A 23,286-nucleotide genomic window follows, 5' to 3' on the forward strand; every position below is an offset into this window, starting at 1 on the left:
CTTTACACTACCTGTTCTGCCTGGCTTCTGTGATGTTCAAGCTCTATTTCTGCATTTCTACTCTGTGCTTCTTTGATCAATAATTCCTGTGCTATGATTTCATTCTAAAGAAAAATTTAATAAATTAGACAAGTCAATGAGTTCATATCAATGTACTGCATTTTAGATTTTAAAAAGTACAATGTGTATAACTGGTGTTAAAGTGCAAACAAAAATATTCTAACTATAATTGTTACAGAACTTTGTTAGAGACATCATCAAAGAGCAACCACAGAAATATAATTTGGAGAAAAGCTCACCTGAGATCTAAGAAATACTAGTTCTCTCCGTAACTGTTCTATAAGATTTTCAAGAGGATTTATCTGAGATAATTTTGATTGTGCAGTAATAGACACAGGGTCTGGAAGATTAACCTCAAGCTTATTTTTCAATATCTCTGTCTGTAAGGTTACTTCACTTTTTATTACATCTTCTTTCAAATTGGTATCAGCATACTTTATTTGGGAATGAACCTGTTCTTCTAATGTTGCTACTTGTGATTTATCCATGTCAGCTCTATTTTCATGAATTTGTTGACAAAATATTGGAGATTTTTGCCTAAGTGATAACTTCTGCATTACGTCTGAAGCTGTTGATAAGCCGTGAAAAGATGAATTGCTTTTTTGTACAAAACTAGTCTTCTCTAATGCTTGATGGCTTCTTGACACCTTCCTCATACAGTCATCAGAAAAACGGCATACGTCATTTATTTCTTCATGGCTTTCCCTACTAAAGGTGCTGACTAACGATTCTAGATTTCTCGAAGACTGCAGACATGGTGCTTTAAAAATCTCTCTTATTGTAATAGTTTCTGGAGTTGAATTCTCTTTAACTTGCATGGATGAAGAAAGTCTAGTTAAAGGGACAAAAGGATGCATTCCACTTTCTACACTATGGTGAATTTCAGATAACATTCTTGATAATGATCCTATGGTCATATTCTCTTCTGTCTCATTCTGATCTGACTGTGGGGTATTGAATGATGATCTCCTATGCAGCAGCTCTGCTTTATCTGAACTCCTAATCTGTATTCAGAGTAAATAATGTCTCATTAATCAATCTTTGAATCAACAGGTTATTTAAATAAGCAAATATTTCCCTCTACTTATTTAACAACAATAACAAGATTAGATGTTCAAGAATGAGATAAAGGGGGAAGAAATGAAAGCACAATAAAAATATTTTCCTTTACTCTCTTTGCAATACTTTATTATTACCTTTGATTGTGCTTCACTCATATTTTTGAGGCTCAATAAATCCAATTTTCTTTCACTTATTCTATCTCCTTGAGAAACGTTTTCAGTTAGGTTCAGGTCCTCAGTGGTTAATCCTATACATAAGAGAATTAACAAACTAAAAACATTAAAATAACCCTCCTACTATCCCAACACTTTAATTCTTAAAACCTACAATCAAGTTTTAAAGCAAAGGTAGAATAATTGTTTCCAAAATCCTTCGAAAATTCTACATAGCCAATACAACCTTCTCATCCAGCTCATTTTTAATGAACTATTAATAACGTGAGAACCTAATTTTTGAATTTCATCTTCTCTACCATTCTTTGCCTATTCTATATTAAAGTGCTACTTAATAAGCACCAGTTAAAAGACATATAAAGTAAATACAAATGGTGAGTAATGAGTAAACTGATTATTATACTAATAAATTATGAAGTTTCATTTCTTGAGAAAGTTTTGGATGTATCATAGAAATCGTAATGCTAAAAAGAACCACTCTGCTATTACTCATATATGTGCTTGGGGATTTGGGGCAAGTGAAAAAGACAGTCCTTCTGTGTGGTCTTCTTATAAAAAAGCACTGCAATGGCTATTATAAAACTTAACCAACTGTTCTCTTTAACTCAAGTAAAATAAACCCAAAAAAGATGCTAATTTATATTCAATAAAACATTACTTTCACTTAGTAAAGAATAATTTAAGGCCAGGCATGGTGGCTCATGCCTATAATTCCAGCACTTTGGGAAGCCAAAGTGGATGGATCACTTGAGGTCAGGACTTCAAGACCAGCCTGGGCCAACATGGTGAAACCCTGTCTCTACTAAAAATACAAAAATAAGCCAGGCGTGGTGGCTCACGCCTGTAGTTTCAACTACTCGGGAGTCTAAAACAACAAGAATCACTAGAACCCAGGAGGCGGAGGTTGCAATGAGCAAGATCGCACCAGTGCACTCCAGCCTGGGCAACAGAACAAGACAGACTCCATCTCAAATATTAATAATAATAATAATAATAATAATAATAATAATAATAATTTACAAGAAAAGCTTTTCAAGGCATAGTCCTTAAGGGAAAATGTTGAGTAACATATATTAACATAAAAACTACCAAGTTTTATTATTATTAATCACAACATATTGGCGCTGTCTAGAAATTAAAATACTATACCCTAAAATTTTCAAAAATTCCAAAATTCTAAGGTTTGATTTTATTTTTTGTTTGCTTGGTTTTTGTTATTTTGTTTTGTTTTGTTTTTGCCTATTTCAGATTCAGGACTGAACCCACTGACACTTATCTCCTTCAGGTTATTATTGTCATTTATTAAATTTGTAGCAGACCCACAATAGAACAGCAAAAACATCTAATACACAAATAATTTCATACCCAGACAACTCACTTACCAATAATTCTTTTTAAAGGTTTAGAATAACTGAGTATACCTGAAGTTGCACTTCTTTTTCCTCTTTCTTGAGCCATTTGACGAATTTTTTTTTTCAGATCAAGTCGTTCTTCCTCTAGACTTTCAATCTGCAAAGTATAAATTATTAGTATTTCTCTATAGTTCAACCAAGAAAATAATCAACTGACTACCACACTTGCCTCTTTCAAAAGAATCTGGTTTTCAGCTCTGTACTGCTGCTGTTTTAAGCGTTTGCTATTTCTAAATTCAGTTAAATCAATCATTGTCTTTGGTTCAATGCCTACAATAGAAAGTAATATAATTAAAAACTTAAAAACATTCAAATAAACTGCAAAAACGTCATATACCATCAAGCAACTGGTTATAATTCACTTAGCCAATATCACTGAAGAATGAGGTAACTTTCTGTGAAAGAATTTTCCAGATATTTAAACTGTAACCCAAGTTAAAATTTTATCACAATTATTAATGGAAATCCTAACAAAAACCTAAAGGAAATTATAAACCAAGATTTGGAGCTTTTTAAGCACAGAAAATATGATGTCTATGACAGCTACCTAGACTGACCAGAAGTCATCTTTAGGAACTTCCAGATTCTTGGCTGCGATCTGATAGTCCAAGCTGATCAGAAGGCTGTGATCTGAGAGTCCAAGTTGATCAGAAGTCTAACTTGGGGTCCAAGCACAACTATGGATCCAAGTTAGATATTTTTCACACATATATATCTGTATAAAATACTTATTTGTCTATTTGTCTTTTCTTTAGATAATAGTTTTTACAAATTATCATTTTTAACTAAGAAAGCATTAAATGAAATTTAGCAATAATGATATCGATATTTAGATATTAATTTTCATTTTAAAGCAGCAACTTAGTCTGCACTATCATAACACTCAAATTAGTAATATTAATAAGCTAATTATTAAAACAAATATATGAACTCTCAAGCTATATTACTAATTACTCCTTAAAATACTCGAAGAAAGTAAAACGTAAGCAGTCTGAATTATAAAAATCAAGTACTTAAAAATCTTTAAAAGATTTTAACAGGCCAGGCGCGGTGGCTCACGCCTATAACCCCAGCACTTCGGGAGGCCCAGGCGGGTGGATCACTTAAGGTCAGGAGTTGGAGACCACCCTAGCCAACACGGTGAAATCCCATCTCTACTAAAAATACAAAAATTAGCCGGGCACGGTGGTGCACACCTGTAATCCCAGCTACTCAGGAGGCAGAGGCAGGAGAATCACAACACAGAGCAAGAGGTTTAAACATCTCATCTGTAACAACAGCATTTTGCAAACAAACATGGGTAATACAGATCCTACTTTTGTTGGGAAAAAAAAGGTTAACCTCTGATATGTGGTATTAATAAACTTTCGTTTTTTTAAACAAGCAGCTATTACTGAGGAGATGCTAGACCGAATAAAGCAATGTTCCAGCCCTGCCCACCCACCACTCCAACCCCATAAAATCTGATTCCACTTCAATCAGGTTAGCTCCACTTTTATTTCTATTACATGTTTTATAAAAGTATTTGAAAAAAGCATTAAACTACTTAATAAATAATAATAAACAAAATTTAAATTTAAAAAAAAACACTTGTAAATCAGGTTGCGCAAACTATGTAACTTAAAAGATGGCTTACCCACACGCTCTCTAAGTGCCTCATTTTCATCAAGGAAATCATTGATCTTCAATTCAAGTTTATTGATTTCCTTTGTTAATATTTCAATCTCTCGATCTCTTATTTTAATTTGGTTTTTACAATTCTTTATTTCAACAACAGCATCTTCTAAACCATATACTCCCTGAAAAATATCCAATTTAATTTAAAATGTAACATGGTTTACTTGAATAAATTCATCAAGTTCATGATTTTTTTTTACTAAGTCTAAAGGAAAATGTACATATGCCTATAATTTATATCATTACACTGGTTTTTTATTGTGCTTTTACAAACCAAATCCAGTAATAATAATGATGTAATATGCAACAGTTAATAGTGCTGGAAGTTCTGGCCAGGGCAATCAGGCAGGAGAAGGAAATAAAGGGTATTCAATTAGGAAAAGAGGAAGTCAAATTATCCCTGTTTGCAGATGACATGATTGTATATCTAGAAAACCCCACTGTCTCAGCCCAAAATCTCCTTAAGCTGATTAGCAACTTCAGCAAAGTCTCAGGATACAAAATCAACGTACAAAAATCACAAGCATTCTTGTACACCAATCACAGACAGAGAGCCAAATCATGAGTGAACTCCCATTCACAATTGCTTCAAAGAGAATAAAATACCTAGGAATCCAACTTACAAGGGATGTGAAGGACCTCTTCAAGGAGAACTACAAACCACTGCTCAATGAAATAAAAGAGGATACAAACAAATGGAAGAACATTCCATGCTCATGGGTTGGAAGAATCAATATCGTGAAAATGGCCATACTGCCCAAGGTAATTTATAGATTCAATGCCATCCCCATCAAGCTACCAATGACTTTCTTCACAGAATTGGAAAAAACTACTTTAAAGTTCATATGAAACCAAAAAAGAGCCCACATCGCCAAGTCAATCCTAAGCCAAAAGAACAAAGCTGGAGGCATCATGCTACCTGACTTCAAACTATACTACAAGGCTACAGTAACCAAAACAGCATGGTACTGGTACCACAACAGAGACATAGATCAATGGAACAGAACAGAGCCCTCAGAAATAATGCCACATATCTACAACTATCTGATCTTTGACAAACCTGACAAAAATAAGCAATGGGGAAAGGATTCCTATTTAATAAATGGTGCTGGGAAAACTGGCTAGCCATATGTAGAAAGCTGAAACTGGATCCCTTCCTTACACCTTATACAAAAATTAATTCAAGATGGATTAAAGACTTAAATGTTAGACCTAAAACCATTAAAATCCTACAAGAAAACCCAGGCAATACCATTCAGGACATAGGCATGGGCAAGGACTTCATGTCTAAAACACCAAAAGCAACGGCAACAAAAGCCAAAATTGACAAATGGGATCTAATTAAACTAAAGAGTTTCTGCACAGCAAAAGAAACTACCATCAGAGTGAACAGGCAACCTACAGAATGGGAGAAAATTTTCACAACCTACTCATCTGACAAAGGGCTAATATCCAGAATCTACAATGAACTCAAACAAATTTAGAAGAAAAAAACAAACACCCCATCAAAAAGTGGGCGAAAGACATGAACAGACACTTCTCAAAAGAAGACATTTATGCAGCCAAAAAACATATGAAAAAATGCTCATCATCACTGGCCATCAGAGAAATGCAAATCAAAACTACAGTGAGATACCATCTCACACCAGTTAGGATGGCCATCATTAAAAAGTCAGGAAACAACAGGTGCTGGAGAGGATGTGGAGAAATAGGAACACTTTTACACTGTTGGTGGGACTATAAACTAGTTCAACCATTGTGGAAGTCAGTGTGGCGATTCCTCAGGGATCTAGAACTAGAAATACCATTTGACCCAGCCATCCCATTACTGGGTATATACCCAAAGGACTATAAATCATGCTGCTATAAAGACACATGCACACGTATGTTTACTGCGGCACTATTCACAATAGCAAAGAGTTGGAACCAACCCAAATGTCCAACAATGATAGACTGGATTAAGAAAATGCGGCACATATACACCATGGAATACTATGCAGCCATAAAAAATGATGAATTCATGTCCTTTGTAGGGACATGGATGAAGCTGGAAACCATCATTCTCAGTAAACTATCACAAGGACAAAAAACCAAACACCGCATGTTCTCACTCATAGGTGGGAACTGAACAATGAGAACTCATGGACACAGGAAGGGGAACATCACACTCCGGGGACTGTTGTGGGGTGGGGGGAGGGGGGAGGGACAGCATTAGGAGATATACCTAATGCTAAATGACGAGTTAATGGGTGCAGCAAAACAACATGGCACATGGATACATATGTAACAAACCTGCACATTGTGCACATGTACCCTAAAACCTAAAGTATAATAATAAAAAAAAAAAAACTTTCCAATATAATATCCTAAAGGCAAAATGACTCTGAATATGCATTACATATAAAACACTTACCAAAATACTAAGAGAATTACTAAAAGCAAATCAGCAATACCAGTAGAATAAGTAAGTCATTAGTTGCTTGAATTAGTTGTAACCAATGAAAAAGTATAAAAAGTGGAGAGCAGGTTGTATTGACACAGTATGTTCCTGCCATAAATTCTGTCAAATTGGCCAGTGGTGTCACATTTACATGGTGGCCCAATGAACACAGATAATAAAAAAAAGTAATCCTGTTGCTTCACCAAAACTGATTATTTGGACAAATCACTGTGATCAAAGGTTTGAAAACAATTCTCCTGGCAAAAAGTAAATGCTCAAAGGTTTCAATAGTTTAGTATAAATTAATGAGGATAACCTTTATCAAAAGATACTTATGGAATGTTTTTTAAATGGTATGCAGTAAATAGCACAGAATAGTCTGTGAATGGCAAGAATAATTCTAGGCTCCTTGAATGACAAGATAAAAATACATACCGATTCATAATCTTTTAACCTCTTCAGAGCCTCAACTAATTCTTTATCCTTTTCCCTGGCATCAGCCTCAGCCAGTTCAGCTGTTCTCTCAGCCTCTTTAGTTTTCTCTTTTAAAATGTCTAATGTTGACTGAATTTTCATATGAGTCTGCTGAGAAAGGGTTGAAGCACCTACAGAGTAAAAACAAAAATCATGAATTGAATTGACTACTTATTCCTTCAAATCAGTGACCCCAATATGGTGGCACGAAAAGTGGTATGCCACTAAAAAAAATCCTTTAAAGTTGTCATTTTATATTTGTAAGATAAAAGTTTTGTTTTAGTTTTACTAATACAATTAACTAAAAAACTAAAGTTCAGTAAAATCTTCTTAGCTGAAGGGGTATGGATTTTAAAAGGTTGCAAAATACTGCTTTACAAAGAATGATCATTGTGACACAGACTGCTAGCTGTTCCTAGTATTTAACCTCCCTTTTGTCCACTGTACTAAAACTATGGATTTTTAGCTCGACAAGTGACCATTTGAAATAAAGAACTAAATTTCCACTTACGCACAAGCAGCTATGTGTGGTCATTTCAGTAATGGAATATAAATGCAAAGGTCATATGTGAATTTCAAAAAAAAATGTTTCTAAAATAAAGGAGTAATCTTTCTCTTCTCTTTCTTCCTTCCTACTAGCTGAAATCCACATGGATATGAGGGTGGCAACTTCACATGAGTTAGAAACCACACGTTGAGATAGGCGTAGCAACAAGATATAGGGTCCCTGATAGGGGATATTTGTGCATCTATCACACAAATCCTGCCCTAGTTGCTTCAACTTTGTCTATATTATAGAGAAATAAATTTCTATCTTGTTTAAATTATTGTATTATGCTTGCTTTTTCTGTCACTTGCAGTTAAATTTAATCCAAACTAAGCTAAAAACTTCCTAAATGCCTACTTGTAATATCTTACTAAATTGTTAAAAGACCAAAACATAATATTGCTAATATTCCAAAATTTATTGACACAGATGATTCTCACACTCATTCATTAGAAGCATTTACTAATATATCGGTTATATATTTAATATTGGACTTAGACATAAGTCTAGTACGTTTGAGATCACAAAAGTTTTTAAGAAATGAGCCCAGCTGTCTGGAGCTAACAGCTAAGCTGTGGAACATGACACAGGCTGAGTTGTCCCCCAGTATCTATTCTCCCTTTCGTCCACATATCTATTCTCCTATCATTCTTCCACATGGCCCTACACAATAAACACTGTATTTACCTGCCTATCCTTCAGCACATGCTTTTAACTTTTGTCCCCTCTTCCTCTATCTTGCTGTTTGGGATACAGACATGAGATAAAGCTGCATTGCATCCATTTTGGATGGATTTTGGTGTTGGAAGGCAACACCCTGGAATGCTTAATTCTAGGCCATTACATAGATGAGAAATAAATGTCTATCTTGATTTTGTCATTATTCTTCAGCTCTCTGTTCCTGATAACTAAACCTAATCCTAATCTTATGAAGGAAGAATACCATTAGCCATTACGTTTTACAAGTTAAGTTCAAGATATAGAGTACAGTCTAGTACACACACCTTCTATGAGCTTTAGGGATTATATACTACGGACTGACTAAAGTGTTATCAGATAAGTCCTTTTCCTTATTTGACAGCACAGATCAATTGCCACTTTTTCTCCTAGTAACTAGAATATGCACAATCCATACCATTAGTCATCCTTTTAAAGCAGTTTAAACTACTTTCAAAGTGTTCTGATACAAATATAATAAACACATATATAGAAATACATATATATATCGTGGGCTCTTGAAGCTACTCAACAGTCATACCACATTCTCCACGTCTTCAATCTTTCAGATGACCATTTTATACTTTCGCTTCTCTTCTTTCTCCTCAAACTTACGAAATATCTTCTCCTATCCTCACCTTCAGCTAAGAACCTTGCTCCCTTGTTCACTGAGAAAAAAGCAGCAACCCATTTAGAACTTCAACAAATTCCCATTACCAGGATGTCTACCAAGCCACCTACATCTGTATCTATACACTCTACCTTCTTTTCTATAATTATGGATGAACTCTATGTTCCTAGTTAAGGCCAACCTCTTCACTGGCACACTAGGATCCCATCCCATTGCATTCTTAAAAACATTATTGTTCTAGAAGTTCTCTCTCTCCACTTCATTGATTCATCAATGTTTCTTCTTTAATGGAGCTTTCTTATTAACCTAAAATCATGAGTTATTTCTTCCATCTTAAAGAGAAAAACGTTTTCTTAATCCCTCTTTCCCCTCAAGCTACCACCTTGTTTTCTCCTTCTCTTTATAGAAACAGTCCTGGAAAAGAGTTCCTATATTTCTTTATTACATTTCGTCTCTACCCATTTTCTCTTGAATCAAAAATGACCATTGCTAAGTCCAACAGTCAACTTTTAGTGATCATCTTGACCTATCAGCAGCAATGAACACAGCTCTGAAAGTAGTTGTTTCTTCTTCCTTGGTTACACTCCTCATGTGGTTTTCAGGGCTCTCCATACTCCTGCTTTTCCTCCTAGCTCTCTGGACTTTCCTTTTCAGTCTCCTTTGGTTGCTCCTTTTTATCTCCCCAGCTGCTAAAGTAGAAGCTCTTTAGATTTTTCTTCTTAACCTACATTTACTCCCTTGGTGATCTTAGCCAGCCTCATTACTTCAATTACTTTTACAGAGACAGTTACCAAACATATCTTTAGCCTAGATTGCTGTCCTAAACCTTAAACTGTTATATACAAGTGCCTACTTAACACCTTCACTTGAATGTCTAATAAGCATCTCAAACCTAACATGTCTAAAATTAAGTACCTGATTATCTCTCAACCTGCTCTTCCCACAACCTCACCACGACCAAAACTTTTGGTTCAGACCAAGAGTTCTCTCTCGCTCACATCCTACATCTGATCTGTTAGCAAATTCCATTTTTATCACTTTCAAAATACATCCAGAACTGCTGCATCCAATAACTCCACTGCTACCACTATGCCCCAAACCACCATCACTTTTCTCCAGATTATTGCAACAGTCTTCTAACAGATCTCCCTGATTCTTATTTACCACTCCTACAGTCTACTGCAAACACAGCCTAAGTCAAATTATATCATTCCTATCTTCAGAAACTTTCCCTGGTGTCCCTTCTCACTTAAAAGCCAAGTCTGCACATGAACTATAAGGCTCCACATAATATGGCCTCTATTTACCTCTCTGATCTTATCACTGCCTCACTTGCTGACTCTACTCCAGCCAAAAAGACATCTTTGTTGTTCTCAAACATGCTTGGTACACTCCTGCTTTAGTGCCTTTGAACTTATTCCCACTGCTTAGAGCCATCTGCATGTTTCACTCCTTTACTTCCTTTAAGTATTGGTTCAATTATCTCCTCAGCAAGGCTTCTGCTTCATTTTTGAAATTACAACCATACCTGCAAACACCACATCACTACACTTATACACACATACACGTACGGAATCACTATTTCTTCTTCATGTCATATACATATATATATATATGTATATATATATATAGTCACCAATTATAATAAACATGTCCATGAATTTCCCATGAACAGTTCGCACTAGTGTGCCCTGGCATAACTATAGTATGTAGTGCTATGGAAATATAACAACACAGATATTGTGAGAACTTATATTCATAGAATTTGATGTGTTAAACAAGGTAATATGGCTCAGGGTAAGGAGAATATGATGAAACACTAATTTGGGTAAGATTAATGTGAAATTACCTCTGAAAACTATCTGCAATGCTGTTACACTGGTCAAAATTTTATTATCTTCCATTCTTTGTTAATTATAAAAAGTTAAATAAAAATAATTGTATCACAATTTTTCATTTCTTTCATACCAGTGACCTGGTAATAAACGTTAATGTAATTTTCACCAGAGGAGAAAAATAATAGAAAATACATCCATCATTTACAAATGTAAGCACTAGTAATATAAGTATAATAATAAATAATATCTTGTACAATTTTTTGAAAATATAAAATTCAAATGGAGAAAACTCAATACTGACTTGACATTTTATTTTAATAAAAATAAAGTATGTTAAAAACATAATGGTAGATAAAATAACTATATATTTATAAAAATACCTTTGCTTCTTTGGAGCTCATTTTCAATAATAAAAGTATTCTTTTCCATTTCTTTTGTATATTGTTCTACTTGTTCGGTGAGCATCTTAATTTGACTGTCTCGTTCCTGTATACCCTATAAAATATTTTAAAACAATATATATCCCTTCATGAATATTAACCTAAAAAGGTAAGGAAAAAAGTAGGTCTGATTTTTTCAACAAAACTGTAGAACATATTTTCTTGTGGGTAAAAGTATGCCTTTTACCATTTTGTACACTTCAACTGTAATACACAATGATAGGTACACTGCTGTTACTCCAATACTGAAAGATGGATATAATGGCTAACACTCTGGAAAATAGGATTTCCAGAACTCCCTAATGTTTGTGGCTTCTATACTTCCTTATATGTTACTTTTCTCATCCTCCATTCAATTCCATCTTTTTACCATTTTGTATGTTTCTGTTTTGCTCTGTGCTTTCTCTTTTATTCAACTTAGCTTTTTCCCCTTTCGTATTTTATTCAAAAATATAGTCCCCTTAATTGCTCTTATTCAGCATATACTTTTCAAATCATCTTCTTACTTGTGGACTATAACTACAGCACAAATAATAAAAGTGTGATTTCCTTTTATTTGGGTTATTTTCACTAAAAATAAAATAGGTAGCACAGTCAAATTATAACCATGCTTTTAGCTTATTTCACATTGTGTAGGGTATGTTAGGACTAAGATACAGTAAAATAAACCTTAACAGACTATAAAATTATTTTTAAATTTCTAAAAGTTTTTAATCATTTCTTGTTAAATAATTTCTAACCAAAACAATGTGTGTACTATCCACATATACATAGAAAAATAAACACAATAACTCTAGCCCTAACTCTAATCCGGACTCCAAACTTAATTCTAATTTTTTATTGGGACTAGGTGGTATAAGAAATTTCAAAAGACATTATTATACACTTGGTAGTACAAGCCGCTACACTAGGCACTGATGATATAATAAATAAAAGACATCGTTCAGAGTTCCAACTGTAATAAAACTGGTTGATAAACCAAATTCTGATAAGATTTTACCTGCTGTAGAGCCATAACATTACTTTTATCAGCATCAAGCTGAGCATTCTTAAGTTTCTCCCTTAGGTTATGTAACATTTGCTGATACTCAATAATTTCATCATCTTTAGAAGACAAAATTAGCTAGAAATAAACAAAATAGAATCTGTTATGCAAAAGGAAAGTTAATAAAACTTTCTTCATTATCATAAATAATAAACACAATTAGATTTATGATACAGAAAATAAAAATTATTTGAAGTGAGAAAGTATGAGCTACTACTGGCATAATCTCTGTTCCTTTTGTATATACAACCTGAAATTCAAATAGAAAATGATTTTAAAATATACACTGAATTTTCTTTTTTAATAATTCAATCTTTAAAAATATTTCAACCTTTCAAAACTCATTTATCAACAAGAAGTACTTCCATACAACTGTGAAAAGTTTTATACAATTGATCTTTATGAAGTATACATTAAAATGCAACTAAGAGGCATAAAATATCTTGAATGAATGAAAGAAAAGGTATCTTGTGTTCATTAGCTAGAAGGACCAAATATCATAAAAAAGTTTATCCTAAATCAATCTATAAAACAATTTATAACTTTAACACATACCCAATAAAAATCCACAAGATATTTTTTAAGAACTGGACAAGCCAGTTCTATAATTAACATTAAAAATGTTCATAAATAAGTCTAAAAGCAGAAAAATAATAACATTTTCAGATATTAAAACATACATAAGTTAAAACAAGTATACACTGCTAGAAAATAGATCAATCAATTCAATAAAAGAGACTCCAAAATTAAATTCAAATTCAAAAGGAGTATATAATAAAAATGAAACTGTATTTCAACAGGAGAAAGATGAAATAATAAATGATGTTTGGACAACAGAGTAGCTCTGTTGCATCCATATTATACTCCTTACATCAAAATGAATTATATGTTTCGAAGATTTAAATGTAAAAGAAGGCCAGACAGAGTCATGACTATAATTCCAGCACTTTGGGAGGCCCAGGCAGGAGGATCACTTGAGGCCAGGAGTTCAAGACCAGCCTGGCCAACATAGTGTGACCCCAGGTCTACTAAAAATACAAAAATTAGCTACGCATGATGGAACATGCCTGTAATCCCAGCTACTCAGGAGGCTGAGGCACAAGAACCACCTGAACCCAGGAGGTGGCATTTGCAGCGAGCTGAGATTGTACCATTGCACTCCAGCCTGAGCAATTGAGTGACACTCTGTCTCAAAACAAAAACAAAAACAAAAACAAAACAAGATATTAGGAGAAAAGATGAGAAAACAAGTTTATACTCAGAAGCCTTTCTCATTATAACAAATGTAAAGTCATTAAAAAATAATACATTTAAGCATAAAAAGAAATATTTCACAGCAAAAAATGCCATAAAGCAAAAAAAAAAGTGACAAACTGTTAGAATGTATTTGTGACATACATGACAATTACAACACTTGCAGCAATTTATTCCACAGATATATTTGTACATTTGCAAAATAACATATATAAGGATATTCATTAAAACAGTTTATAACCCCCAAATTGGAAACTTCATAAACTTCACAAATTATCAAATTAACACCTGTATAAAAAGAAAAATTATATAGCCTTTAAAAAGAACAGCAATACTGTATGTACTGATATAAAACAATTATGAAATGATATTAAGTCAAAACAAAGTACAGAATACATATAACACGTTACCATTTACCCCGCCAACATTAAATCTGGTAAAGACAACTGTTTTTTCCAGGGGTTGGTAGACTACGGCACACAGGTCACTGGCCTCCCATGTGCTTTTGTAAATAAAATTTTACCGGAAAACCACCTTGCTCACTTATTTACGTATTGTCAATGGCTGCTTTCATGCTATAAGCAGAGTTTAGTCATAGCAGAGACCAGGTAGTCTAAAATAGTCACTCTCTGGCCCTTTATATAAAGTTTATGGAGGCATGACTGATTCTATAGGCCTTATTTCCATTGCTACTGCTTTTGTCTAAAATACAGGTTATCTGAGCTCCCTAGATGCTAACCAATTCCAAACTGCCAACAAGATTTATGTGAACCCTACTAGAAAGCAATGACTCTAGAAGTGATAGTTTTTAAAATCAGAATTATTCATTCAGAATAATCTCTGATGTTTTTCAAATATACAACCATCATAATCCCAGCTTCTAATATGGTAAGGCCTGACAATTTGGTTAAGGTTGGAGAGTGGTGGTGAGGAAGAAAAGTGTATTTTGAAAAGGCTTCCCAAGTTATTCTGATTCCTTTGCTTATTCCCATTCCCACTGATTAACCTGACATTTAGTTAGAAAAACTAAAATTAAACCTGCAACTATTTAACTAATGTATACAAGGTAACTATGAGTTAAGTGAAAAAATTTAAATTACATTTAGAATTATATATTTTAGATGCCAAATATATTTTGGAGTTAGACTTCTATCAAAAAGTTTAAAGTTCAACTCATTGATGTGAGAGGTCATTCAGTAACAAATGAGCTAGAGATCAAAAAGGACAGTTTTAGAGCTCTTCTAACCAATAAATAAAATAATGTTTTAAAAACCCTAATAAAAGTGTTATAAACCAGTATAAGACATTTAAACAAAAATAAGACTAAAATTAAAATCTAAAATACAAAAAGTTATTATGTCAATTGAAAAAAATACCTTCCATTCTTCTACTTTTGCATTGACAGCTACCATAATTGGATCATCTTCTTCATTTTTTGCTTTCAGAAGATCTGTAAGCTCCTGCACCTAAAAGACAACAGTTATTTCAAGAGTTGTTGCAAATTGATGTAACATATATTTACACCTATGCATATTTACATATACATTATATATATAAATATATCTACATACACACATACATATTCATACTTATTATATACACATACACACAGATACACTACATTGCTTATGCATATTTATCACTGAAGTCATCCTGGAATTATAGGTGACATTTAATAGTTTCTGTGTCTTATAATTGCATAATTATCTTTCATTACTAGAAAATTTTATTTTTAAACATTATTCTACCTTTTAAACAAGTTTAATCCACATAAATACTGAACAATGTATTGGTTTCTAATATATTTATAATGTATTTATTTTAAAATAAAATGAAATGTTATGATCCACAGGATTTTCAAGAGTCTTTTATAGAAAACCCCATAATGACTGCTATCTACACATTCATTCAAGTATCATTTATATACCCTAAACTGCAAAAATTAGTGTTTGTGAGGTGATTGGAGAAACACATATGGACAAATATACCAACATGACAACATATTACACTATTAAAAAGACAGACAAAAATTCACAACCTAGAAAAAGTACTTTCTAGTGTCAAATAAATAGTAATGAGATAACATGAAGTCTGAATAAATAAGTTATTCTAAAAGAAATTCTTACTTGAAGTCGATAATGATCGTTTTCTTTTTTTAACTGATCTATTACATTATCTGTCTGATGTACAATAGCTTTCATTCTATTATATTCATCAGTCATCTTCTCCATTTCCTGTACAGACTCTTCTAAATTTTTCCTCATTTCTTGATTCTGAACTTCAATTTTCTCATTAGCTTCTGTTAAAGTCTAAAAAAGTTAGACACTATAATTAAGAAGTAATTTTAAAAAAACTGAAATTTAAACAAAATTAAAATTAAATGCAGCCATAAGTGTCCTCTAGAAAAAAAGAGAATTCTTTATAGACCTTTACTAACTGGCATTGACCAATTAAATCAAATTGTATCAAGAAAATTGTACATAAGGACCTCAATTGTTCTTAATGACCAAGATAGGCAAATATAAAAATGGCTAAAAAGTTGCAACTTCAAAGATGTAATTTATTTCACGTTTTACAAGTATATAGTGACAGATTTATACCAAGGAATTTACATGTAGGGCTAAATATTATATTTACATTATAATGAAATTAAAATTCTTAGGAACCATTGCTCTGAATCGACTTCTAGCCATTTTACCTGAATTTCATCAAGATATTGGACAAGCTCATAGTTTTTTTTAGACAACTGTGATCGGTAGTCACTGTCTTCCCCTCTTCTTGATAAAAGTGTTTCTTTTTGTGAATCTATTTGTTTCTGGTAGTCAATAATATCCTGACAAAGTTGTTCATTCTGAAGGTAGCCAAACACAACATTCCATTACAAAACGATTCAGAATAACAAAATTATATCCTCTGAATAGTGCTCTCACAACATATCTTTAAATTCCCAAGATTTCACCACCCTTAAAGCCTCACCTTTTTCTTTAGACGTTTGTTCTACAGAAAAGGACAGGAAATGGTAATTAGAAATGAGAAAGGCAATGCATAATTAAAAATAATAATCAGAAACTAAAGAAAACAAAAAAATTTTAGGAAAATGATGTATATTATCTTGAATAACCAAAGAAAGTAAGACTACTAATTATCTACCAAAAGAAATAATATTTCAATTATGTTAGAAACTTAAGAACTTCTATCAGAATAAACAATGTACAAACATTATTTGGCTCAGTAGAACCAAATGATAATCAGAATTTATAAGATTCCACAAGTAACAAGAAATTTTAAAGATTCTGGGTAAGAGAAATAAGAATAGAAATCCAGTCATCTATTCAATTAGAAAACTAGCAAAGAATGGCTTATGAAACAACAAAAAAAGAGTTACCCGCATAGACCCGAGATGAATGTAATACTTAATGGCCTCACATTTTGCTTTGTTTTCTATTTCCCTAAGACAAAGTCGTATCATAAAATCAGTTTGAAAACATCAGTTACTTAGAAGACTCCAGTCCTGGTTAAAATATAAATTTATGTAGACTTTTTTAACAAGTACATTTGTTGAACCACCACAACCTCTAAAATTTTTTACCAACCTCTCTTCTTAATTTGCTGTTTTCATTTTCTGCCTCCTCATTTCGAAGAGCCAACTAAAATAGTAAAAAAAAAAGAAGATAAAATTCAGCAGTAATTTTTTTTTTTTTTTTTTTTTGAGACAGTCTCTCTTTGTCACCTAGGCTGGAGTGCAGTGGTGCGATCTCGGCTCACTGCAACGTCTGCCTCCCAGTTCAAGCAATTCTCCCACCTTAGCCTCCCGAGTAGCTGGAATTACTGGCATGCATTACCATAACTGGCTAATTTTTGTATTTTTAGTAGAGACAGAGTTTCACTGTGTTGGCCAGGCTGGTCTTGAACTCCTGGCCTCAAGTGATCCATCCGCCTCAACCTCCCAAAGTGCTAAGATTTCAGACGTGAGCCACTGTGCCTGGCCATCAGCAGTAATTTAATATAAAGCCAGATATTCAGCTTATCTACTTAAATTTTAAATCCTCTCTAACAAAGTAGAAAATGTTAAAGCTATTAAGCATTTAATATCAACCTAACACATAAATAATGGGCCAAAATTTTCAAAACTTAAGGATTTAAGAAGGAATTAACAGTTTCTTTTTAAAGAATTAAAAAGAACACACACAAACTCTAACCAAAGAATATAGAAACAAATTAATCTGCTCCCCCAAAAAATACCCTAATAAAATGGTTTTCTGCCCAACATCTTTATTTCACTTTTTGAAATCATAGCTAGACTATTATTTGCTCTCAGTGAACATAAATTACTTAGAAATATAAGGCAATACAACACAATGGTTAAAAGAAGCAATCTAAAATCACACTGGCCTAGGTTTATGTCCCTCATCAACCAATTTCTAGTAAAGCATGAATGAGTTACTTAACATCTCTTTAACTCAGTTTTCTCATACATGTTGACATGAGTTAAACAAGATGCATACAGAGTTCTCAGAAAAATGATCAGTGAATAGAACAGCAAAAAGTTATACAGCATTCTCTTATCTACATATAAGTTATTTCATTTGTGATTCTTGTTTCTCCAAACAGGCAAACATTATTATAAACATTATGATGCTTTTTTTCACCTGTTCTCCAACCCTCATTCCTCTTATGACCTTTCATTTTTCTGGTTCTCCTCTTTATTCAAGGAGACGATAGAATCACAATGGAATACAACGATATTTAAAAAGTCTATAAGAAAGAACCAAATGTAGTATGTGATTCTTTACGGAACTTTGGATATTGGAGGTGGGGAGACTGAAGGATATTATTGGGCCATTAGAAGAAATCTCATTATGGACTAGACAATGGTGTTAAATCAATATTAAATTTCCTGAGCATGACAATTATATTGTGTTCATTGTAAGAGAACATCTTTCTTTTTCAAACATACAAGCTGAAGTATTTAAGTGCAAAGTATCATATCTGCAATTAGCTCTTAAACGACTCAGCAAAAAATGTGATTGAACAAACAAGAGACAGAGAAATATATGTGTGTGTAAAAATCCTGACAAAAAGATAAAGCAAAGTTGGCACAACATTAACAACTGGTGAATCTATATGAAGGGTATGTAGGTGGTTATTGTTTTTCTTTTTTTTTTCCATCAACTTTTATTTTAAGTTCTGGGGTACATGTGTAAGATGTGCAGGTTGTTACATAGGTAAAAGTGTACGACGGTGGTTTGCTGCACAGATCAACCCATCACCTAGGTATTAAGCCTAGCATCCATTAGCTATTCTTCCTGATGTTCTCCCTCCCCCAACCCCTTGACAGGTTCCAGTGTGTGTTGTTCCCCACCATGTGTCCACGTGTTCTCATTGTTCAGCTCCCACTTATGAGTGAGAACATGCAGTGTTTGGTTTTCTGTTCCTGTGTTAGTTTGCTGAGGATAATGGCTTCCACCTCCATCCCATGTTCCTGCAAAGGACATGATCTTCTTGCTTTTTTTTTTTTTTTTTTGAGACAAAGTCTAGCTTTGTTGCTAAGGCTAGAGTCCAGTGGTGCGATCTCAGCTCACTGCAACCTCTGCCTTCTGGGTTCAAGTCATTCTCCTGCCTCAGCCTCCCAAGTAGCTGGGACTGCAGGCATGCAGTACCATGACCAGTTAATTTTTTTTTTTTTTTGTAGAGACAGGGTTTCACCATACTGGCCAGGCTGGTCTTGAACTCCTGACCTCAAGTGATCTGCCTGCCTTGGCCTCCCAAAGTGCTGGGATTGCAGGCATGAGTCACCATGCCTGACCTCTCATTCCTTTTTGATGGCTGCATAGTATTCTATGATGTGTATGTTCCACATTTCCATTATCCAGTCTATTATTGATGAGCATTTGGGTTGATTCCATGTCTTTGCTATTGTGAATAGTGCTGCAATGAACATATGTGTGCATGTATCTTTATAAGAAAATGATTTATATTCTTTTGGGTATATATCCAGTAATGGGATTGCTGGGTCAAATGGTATTTCTGCTTCTAGATCTTCGAGGAATTGCCACACTTTCCACAATGGTTGAACTAATGTACACTTCCACCAACAGTGTGTTTACAATCTTTATGAAGATATGACATTTTTCAAAATAAAAAATTTAAAGAAAGTTTATAATAAAATGCAAAGTACAATACACATTTTAGAAGTTTGCCTATTATTATTATTATCAATTGAAAGTTAATAATCCCACTGTGTTCTGAATTGGGAAATTTTTACAAGAGAAGCTAAGAACTTAATGCTAAAGCATTTAATGCTATTGATGCTTTTTTCCCTTGTATTCTCAAACATCACACTCTGTTTCTCCTTTCTTGAGCTTTTCCTTAAAGCACTCTTCCTATTTCATTGCTTTATTAGACATTTCTCAGAGATGTGCCTTACAATCACTCTTCTGGCTTTAATAATGTCTACACTGATGATTCATAAATCCTTATCATCTGTCCAGGGTCTCTTGTGAATTCCATATCCACAGATAACCTTTTTGAATATGCCCAGAAGAACCTCAAACTCAACATCTACAAAACTGAAATAATCTCAAGCTTTCCTAATTCCTCTTGTGTTCCTCCTTAATGAATGGCACTATCTACCCATTCAGTGGCCCAACCCACAAAATTAGGCAGACTCTCCATCCTCCCTCTCCTCCAACAACCAATTACATTCACCACATCCATTTACATCTACTTCTCTCATACGTGTCTTTCTCAGGCAAATGCCATCATTAGCACTTCCCTGAATTAACACAAATGTTTCCTTACTAGTCTTGGCCCTTTTCAATCCACTCTCTACAAAGTACAGTAAACTTTTAAAGTATAGATCTCATCATGATATTCTGTGCTCAAAACTCTTCATTGGCTCCTTTTAGGAAAAGAACCAAATTCATTAGGAACTGGCCCTTGCTTATCTCTCCAGAGGATCGTAAGAATTAAAACTGGGAAGGCAAGATAGCACAGATTCTTGAGTAAGACTGTTTTCAAATCCTACCTTTACCATTTATAAGCTGTGCAACCATGGGCAATTACTCTTTCTGTGTCTCCATTTCTTCATCTGTATCACGGCAGAAATGACAACTATCTCATATAAGTATCAAGCAATAATGAATTAATGCATATGAAGTGCCTGACACATAGTAAGGACTCTATGAAAGCTATTTTCACTTATATTTCAGTCAACATGAATAACTGTAGTTTCCTAAATACTCCATAACATCTCTTACCTCTAGGTCTTAGCAAATGCTATATCTTCTACCCAGAATGTTCTTTCTTTAACCACCATATACATCCTCATTCCTCTTACCAGTCTAACTCTACTTCAGGTCTCAGTTTACAGATCACATCCTGCACCTCAAGACTGATTATGGTATCCCTCTCCAGAGTATGCCAGAATATGACTTTATGTATCTCCCTAAGTATTATATTATCACTATGTTATGCTTATTATTGACTATGAATATTCTTGAGAACCAGAACATAGTTGCCCACTATATCACTAGTAACTAGCACAGTCTCTAGTATGCTGTAAAGACTCAATAAAACTGAATGACTGGTTAACGACAAAGAAGTAATTGCCAAAGCAACCCATACCCGTATGTCATCTCAAGGAATTGAGCAGCCAAAAAGGAACACAGGCCATATATTCAAGTTTTCTCTGTGTGTGACTATGAAAAAAGATAATGGTCTAAGATATAAATGGACAAGGTAGTTCTGATTAGCTAAGGGTGTGTGGTATGAATGATAAGTCAACTGATACAGGTCTATATAGAAGAACAAAAGTCCAGAAAACCACAGACATCCCCCTAAGCAATCTATCAGTATATATTATAAGTTAGACCCTTTATGACTATTAAAAAATCCACAGGTCTGCTATGTTTTGCAGAGTTAACTAAACAGATAATGCTCTAAGAGCTTGTTCCTAACCTTTAAGTGGCATCAATCCATACTGTCTCTACCACATTGTTTTGATAGCTAACTTCTATTTGATTCTTTAACATTTTAGAGTAAAATAGATATATGAAGAATGTGGATACTTTTCCTTACAAATCAATTTATGATACATTCTCTTAAATAGCATATCATTGTTTTCTTAAAATGTATGACCCTCAATTTCTGAGAGAACAATGGAAAAAATAAAATAAATGGAATATAACACAACAATGACCTAAAGGACACAAAGGTGGAAAACGTTTCTGGGTATAAGGGACAGGACAGTTACCACATGTAGGCACCAAATTTTACTAAGTTTACTAACAGCTCAGGTGAAATAAAAAACAAATAAATGTTAAGTAAATAAATAAATAAAACATTAAATAGGAAGCTGAGGTAAAATAGGAAATTTTCTTCCAGGAAATACAAGTTGATCTGCAAAAAACTTTTTTCCTAAAACTAAATTTAAGTGAACACTGCAAGAATTATTAGTTTATAACAAGGAATAACATGAGGTAATAAAAACTATGCATTAAAAATGTTATTTTAAATATGTGATTTATAAACTGCTGACATGAACACAACTTCTCAAAAACTATACATATATATATCACATAAAATAAGGTACAACCAAAAACAAGATATTTAATTAACCATTATTGAATATATCGAAAGATTCATCTGCGAACTTACTAATCATATAAATACACTGAAACAAACAAATATAACTTTTACCGAAAATAAACTATGTCACTGGAAAGATCACTTCTTTATGAAAATCTATTAGTTTCTTGATACCAATCTTCCAGACAAAAGCGTTAATTTTAGGTAACAAGTCTGATGTCCTGAGAAAAATGTACCTCTAAATATAAAGAATCTTCAAGTCATATTCACTAGAAGTACCTGTTCCATTATATTTTAAAATTGGTGATGACAAAATGAACAGTGATATGAAACCTTAGAGATAAGTGTACATCATTTTTCAAATATAACATACAATATAAAAATTGATACTGTTACCAATAATAATAAAAAGCCAGGTAACTTGAACAGTGAAGATTCATGGAAAAAAAAGTGCTTTACTTGCTCATTAACTTTCTTCTCTTTCTCCAACTCCTTTTCCACGTCCTCCAATTCTCTATCTTTTTGTTCTAATTGTTTTTCAAGTTGGCGAATTTCATTACGTAAAAACCGAGTATCTCGTCCACCTGCAGACTGCTGAGCCATCTTAAAGTAATAAACCCAAAGTATAAATTAATCCCATTATATTTTGAGGTTCAAATGAGTCAACAACAAGCAAATAATTATACTGCCTTTAAATTCGCATTATACTTCAGTGCAGATATTTAAAATTATATTAGCTTAAGAACTTTTTTTTTAAATTTAACTTACTTAAGGTTTAGTTCACAGCTAATAACTCCTTAAATTTTTCCTGAGCCACCCACAGATGCAAAGAATTGACTGTTAATCATTCTGTTGTAACCACTGGGCCACAGGTAACCAGACTAAACTGCAAAGGTTCCTGAGCCTCAGGGATCTGGAACCTGAGTA

The 23,286-nt window shown here is 33.4% G+C and overlaps 1 protein-coding gene across 3 annotated transcripts in view; it reads right to left on the minus strand.

The window, feature by feature from the left end:
• The window catches only part of CEP290 (centrosomal protein 290), a 163,689-nt gene that overhangs the window by 135,342 nt on the left and 5,061 nt on the right, over nt 1-23,286 (minus strand). For 2 of the 3 annotated variants that reach the window (XM_063615135.1, XM_063615136.1), the window contains 15 exons: nt 22,819-22,962; nt 17,364-17,417; nt 16,747-16,767; nt 16,469-16,621; nt 15,897-16,079; nt 15,147-15,236; nt 12,472-12,594; nt 11,412-11,526; nt 7,260-7,429; nt 4,344-4,506; nt 2,877-2,977; nt 2,717-2,804; nt 1,257-1,369; nt 300-1,064; nt 12-104 (listed from right to left, as the gene is read on the minus strand). In XM_063615135.1, the coding sequence (XP_063471205.1) occupies nt 12-104; nt 300-1,064; nt 1,257-1,369; nt 2,717-2,804; nt 2,877-2,977; nt 4,344-4,506; nt 7,260-7,429; nt 11,412-11,526; nt 12,472-12,594; nt 15,147-15,236; nt 15,897-16,079; nt 16,469-16,621; nt 16,747-16,767; nt 17,364-17,417; nt 22,819-22,962 (2,376 nt within the window). The remainder of the gene's footprint in view (nt 1-11; nt 105-299; nt 1,065-1,256; nt 1,370-2,716; nt 2,805-2,876; nt 2,978-4,343; nt 4,507-7,259; nt 7,430-11,411; nt 11,527-12,471; nt 12,595-15,146; nt 15,237-15,896; nt 16,080-16,468; nt 16,622-16,746; nt 16,768-17,363; nt 17,418-22,818; nt 22,963-23,286) is intronic. The other variant, XM_055235766.2, reaches the window with a different exon arrangement.

Source organism: Symphalangus syndactylus, chromosome 13 (genome assembly GCF_028878055.3).
Source record: "Symphalangus syndactylus isolate Jambi chromosome 13, NHGRI_mSymSyn1-v2.1_pri, whole genome shotgun sequence".
NCBI lineage: Eukaryota > Metazoa > Chordata > Mammalia > Primates > Hylobatidae > Symphalangus > Symphalangus syndactylus.